Source organism: Rhagoletis pomonella, unplaced genomic scaffold (genome assembly GCF_013731165.1).
Source record: "Rhagoletis pomonella isolate Grant_MI unplaced genomic scaffold, Rhpom_1.0 Rhpom_scaffold_00005, whole genome shotgun sequence".
NCBI lineage: Eukaryota > Metazoa > Arthropoda > Insecta > Diptera > Tephritidae > Rhagoletis > Rhagoletis pomonella.
Window position 1 is genome coordinate 908,611 of NW_023458559.1, and position 5,482 is coordinate 914,092.

The 5,482-nt window shown below is 33.1% G+C and overlaps 1 protein-coding gene across 1 annotated transcript; it reads right to left on the reverse strand.

Moving 5' to 3' along the window:
• Positions 1–2,461: 2,461 nt before the first annotated feature.
• LOC118739789 lies at positions 2,462–5,166 on the reverse strand. The gene is made up of 7 exons (XM_036471297.1): positions 4,844–5,166; positions 4,670–4,783; positions 4,521–4,609; positions 3,836–4,048; positions 3,614–3,770; positions 3,236–3,365; positions 2,462–3,176 (listed from the first exon to the last, which is right to left on the reverse strand). Exons 1-6 carry the CDS (start codon positions 4,941–4,943, stop codon positions 3,247–3,249), a joined length of 792 nt encoding a protein of 263 aa, XP_036327190.1. The 5' UTR covers positions 4,944–5,166; the 3' UTR covers positions 2,462–3,176; positions 3,236–3,246.
• Positions 5,167–5,482: the final 316 nt, after the last annotated feature.

Sequence of the window (5,482 nt, forward strand, 5' to 3'; positions counted from 1 at the left end):
TTACTCTCACGAATTCTGCTGCAATCGGCGCAATCTTGTATTCTATCATTCTTGATTAAGCACTGCTAATACAGATAAGCTTTCTTTCAACACATGGTTTAGTTATAGTTACCAAATCTTAGTTGAGGCAACCACGATTTGTTTTGAGATCGGAACATATTCATGCTTGTGAGCCACCCCTAAGTAATGCTCAGCGCTCTCTGAGCACATGTGTGTTTTACATACGAAGAGCGCCAGCTACGCAATGAATACAGTTCCACTTATTGAATCGTTTGAATGCGCCAGTATGCCGACCAGCGTTGCCATTTTAGCCGTTTTCCGGCTAGATTTAGCCGGTTTTGATAGCAACTAGCCGGAGAAAATTCGATCTAGCCGGCAGCCGATTTGTTAGCCGGTTTGTAAAAAAAAGTTAGCCGATTTTACTATTTGCCTAATTTTCAGGTGCAAAAAGTAAACTAGTTGTTCGAAAGCAATAATGCAGACCCAATGAAGATTTTTAATGAACTCAATGTTTTACTTTCGCATCTATGCTCACTAGTGGTTATTAGCGCGGACACATTTGATCCTATATGCTCCCCGTTGGAACCATACCTTGCTCCATTTCCTCAGTTTTATCACATTTTTGAAGAGTATTTAAAAACCAAAGTAAGCACAAAAGCTTTTGACCACGAAGCCGAGAAAATAATTCGAGAAAATGGTCGCTATTTTATTATCACTTTAATAAAGGAATTACGCCAACGCCTCCCTACAAATATTGCCACACTAAAAAATTGACTTTTTTCAGTTGGAAATGCATTAAGAGTAATTAAACCAAAAGTATTTGTTCAACTACAGCAACAAAAACACAAATATAATGCCGACGAAATAACATCCATAGAGATGCAATGGCGACGATTAACGTTACATACCTGGAGTAATTTAGACTCAACTGTAAAATTTTGGGCCGAAGTTTATCAATTTCGAAATGCCCTAGGAGAAAACCCTTTCGCTAACCTTTGCAACCTAGTTTTTAGTTTGCCTATAAGTAATGCAGAAGTAGAGCGAATATTTAGTTCAATGAATATAATAAAAACTAAGCAAAGAAATCCAATGTGCGTTAAAACGTTAAACGCAATTTTATATATAAGATACGGTTTAAAACGCGAAGAAAAATGCTGCCATAGTTTTACTGTAGATGACGATCTCTTAAAATTAATGAATTCAGGTGATATATACAATAGTGATTCATTTGATGATGAGGAATATACACTCGATATAAATTAATGGTGTTAACTAGTCTTTCGTTTCTTGCGATTTATTTAAATAAAGCATGTGAATTTTCACTAAAACATTTTAGCCGTTTTTTGCCAGAGTCTATGTGAAATTTCACTAAAACATTTTAGCCATTTTTAGCCGCTTTTTTTTGCCAATCTAGCCGGTCGGCCCAAAAAGTTCTGGCAACACTGATGCCGACCATTGCATAAAATTTTTATGATAAAAACGATTCAATGAATGAGACTAAGTGCATGGAAATCATTGCTCCGCTACCGCTGTTCATATATGGGTGAAACACAACCCAGTAAGAACACTATCTGTTAACTAATGCGTTATATACGCTTAGTACTACAAAAAGTTTGTGTGAAAAATTTAAAAACTTTCCATCATTTTACATAGGGCTCCTGGAGAAACCTCACGCATTCAGTGCTGTGCATGTGAGCATTTTTCCCTTTCTTGCGCACCACTTTTTACTATGGTATTTTCGTATTGCTATCTCATTCCAATCTGCTATAGCAAAGCCATGATTCAATAATACAAGGTTCGATAAACTGACAGTTGTCTCTCTCGCACCGCTCCCTTAGCAGTGGCACCGTGTTGCTTCTTTGCACATTTACATGGAAACAGTGTAGCTTTGGTGTGATATAGAAGTATGAGCGTTTGTGCAATATGTTTATTTGTATATGCATATGAAGCATATTTAACTGATGAAAACATAAACTGTTTTTAAATGGGATGTTTACATCAATCTCATAGTAGTCTTATTTTAATTTTGAGTCATTTTGCATTTTTTATACAGCTAAATAGCACATAAATTACGTAATTTACATAGATACGTCAATATTACGTTCAAAATTTCGTTTAAAATGCCAGATTTCCTGCAAAAACATTAGAATTTACAAAAGGAATTTCACTACTAATTGCCTACTTTGCGTACTTTTCTACTACCATTTTCGCACCAAGAGATTTCATTCCTCCCCTTTTCTCCGTCCTTCGTAAATGCAACCTTTTGTAAGGGAGTGTCAAACCGCAGCTGTCAATAATTATCTAACCTTGTATTATTGAATCATGTAGCAAAGCGATATAAAACATGTTATTTACGGGAAGAAATTCCGTATTAGTATGGCATAATAATAACGTGTAAATAATATGTTTTATCCATTATACTGAAAAGCTATTATATTGCATAAATAAAAACACGGTTAAATATTTTAAAATAGATTTAAATAGTTTAATTAATTGAAGTTCAAAGGCTTTGTTAAACATTTAAACTTATAATTGAATTGTGTTATAAATTATTGGATGAAAATGAAATTTTGGGTTTATATCCCAACAAGCAAACTAAACTAAAAAGTATTATTTTTGCAAGTTTACTAAAATAAACATAAAGCTTAAGCAGCAATCACCTAATGTAAGATTTTCTAAGCGATTAAACTCTTTAAGCGATATTGAATCGCTTACAAAATCGCCTCACGTAAATGCTGCTTTACAAAACGATTATTCTTGGTTTTTAAAACGCATAAAAAAAGCGTAATATAATCGAAACGGCACCTTCTTTATAAGCGCGTGAATATAAATTTATAATAGATTAAATAAAAGTATTTCTTCTGGCTTTTATCGTAAACATTTGCAGCTTAGTTTTAAGGTTTAGTGATTTATAAATATTCCCCCAAACACTTATAATAGCTTCATTTGAAAAACTTAAAATAAACTTAATACTAAAAACGCTGTTAATATAGCAAGCTTGCTTTAAGATACTTTTAAAAATACAGAAATGCTTGTTGGGATGCTATACATAATATGTATATGCACTTATATCTACATACATACATTCTATATTTACATAAAGACTGGGATACTTAAGAATAAGTTTTAGAAATAGAATGCATAACATATTTGCGGTACCGCTGGAAAGTCTTTACCTATAGTGAAAAGAATAATTAATAAAGCAATGACTTACATTTACTCACATTTTACTCACTTTTAAATTAATTAAATATTGGCCTTGCTTCCTTGCAGCACCTTCCTTTGCCGAAATCTGTTATGGCTGAGCTCCACGCTTTTCCTCAAGTTTTTCTCAAAATTAAGGCGCCCTTCTGATTTAAATACTTCTGTATAGAATTATTGAAACAGAATGGATTTTAATAAATATTTGATTGAATAAAATAACGACATTAATTCCAAGATTGTACGGATACTGATTATGCTAAATTTAAATAAGTCTAACTTAAATTAATCAAATTCAAAACAAAATCAATTAGGTCGAATTGTGTTAAAAACAGACCTAAATTGAATAGCGGCACAATCCTATATTTAGCAAAATAACTAACAAAACTACTGGATATTTCATTAGTATTACCAAATAATAAATCGTTTATCAGCGTTAATTTATTCAGGGCTTTTTTGTTTTTCCTTCCGTCGTAGTTAAAAACGATAAGAAGGTCGTCCGTCAAAAGTTTTTTGAAAACAGCATCAACGGATCCTTTCGTTCCTTTAAGCTTAAATAAATAAATTTTCTGTGAAGTATACAATATTAAATTTATGTAAGTACTTTAAAATTTTTGTAGCTAAATAATTTTACCATAGCTTCCACATATTTTGCATTTTTTAAATTTTCTTCGACATCATGGGCAGCGTCGATGCTAGAAATTGGCAATGTAGCCGCAATTTCTACCTGGAGCTCATCCTCAATCTCCCCTGTCAATCGGCATACTGAGCGATGAACTTTGGATAACATCACCTTGCACTCTCTAATTGTTTGATTTTGAGCCATTATAACACCGTCATCTAGCATCTGTGTAAATAAAAGGACTATTAGTGGAAGCATGAAAGGTTAAGCATGAAAGGTTATTTGTGAGTTATATTGTTTTCTTATGACCATAGAATTGTGCATTAGGGCTGAATGAATGATGATGAAAACAAATCTGCGATATATGTAAATCGTCGCTTGGCGCGCAATACTTCGTATCTGCCAAATGCAATGCCATGTAGGAGGTGGCATAGAAAAAGATTTATTTTTGTTACCCTGTCTCAATGCTTCCCTACTTCACAAATTTAATTGTAAATAATTATGGTATAAGCTCATATTCAGTAAGTAAATATTTAGTAAGTTTAGTTAGCAAACCATTCAAACGTTTTGAAGAAAATAAGTTTATTCGCTCTTTTGCGAAATTTTCGGGCTATTTTATACGTGGTATTGCATTTGGCGGATACGAGGTATTGCGCGCCATGCGACGAGATGAGATATAAAGCTTATACATACATACATTTTTATGAAATGAGTTTTCCAAATGGTCGAGCCTAGCCAATATTTCTTGCTGGTTTTTAATGATTTGTTCAGTGATGTTGATGGAAGCTGTAAAACAAGAATATATTTAATGAGTTGCTACAATCGGTTTAAATTAAGATGTAATACCTGCGTTGTTGTTGTTTTCCTCTTGTTCATCTGTCGCTGTTTGAACAAATTGCCTTTTTTTAAAGGGCGTGGAGGTCACAAAAGTTTTCCGGTTGGGGAACGAATATGTATGCGCTGAGAATAAATATACAATAAAATGGGAAACAATGAATGAAAATAATTTATTATCTTTACCTTCCGATGTATGAAACGAGGATTGCGGCCATTGTTGGGATTGCTCATTTGAAACCTCCTCAACCTGGGATTCGTCATCAAAATAAATTATATCTTCCATTTTTCTTGGAAAAAAGTCAGTACTTGAATGAATGAAACATTTTTATTAATAGTGTGTTATCAAAACGCAATAAGTTAAGGAATCATAATGAAATTTTTGATGCTGGTTTTGAACTTTTTTAAAGGTTGGTTTAAGAAAAACTTGACTAACTCAGCCAAAACTTTACCCATTTAGACTTATGTGGTATCATTGGAAAGATATTCTCACCCGTTCTATTTCTTTGCAAATTACCTCATTAACTCATTTTACGAAATATTTTGGTGGAAGTCTTAAAATATAATAGATTTTATAATTCCAACGGAAAATGTACAGATGTATGTACAGTGACGAGCAAAACTGTAACATGGTTTAACACTTCTTGTTTCAGCCACCGCTATATTTCCAAGTTCTAACGACTTTTATCCTTTTGTTGAATATTCTTGTTGGTACATCCCTACTCCCTCTCTCATAACGATTTGAAGTCAATAAAACAACAATAAAAAAACCAGCAGTCAAAAATGTAAATTAAGGCAGATGTTACAGTTTTGCACTCACTCTCA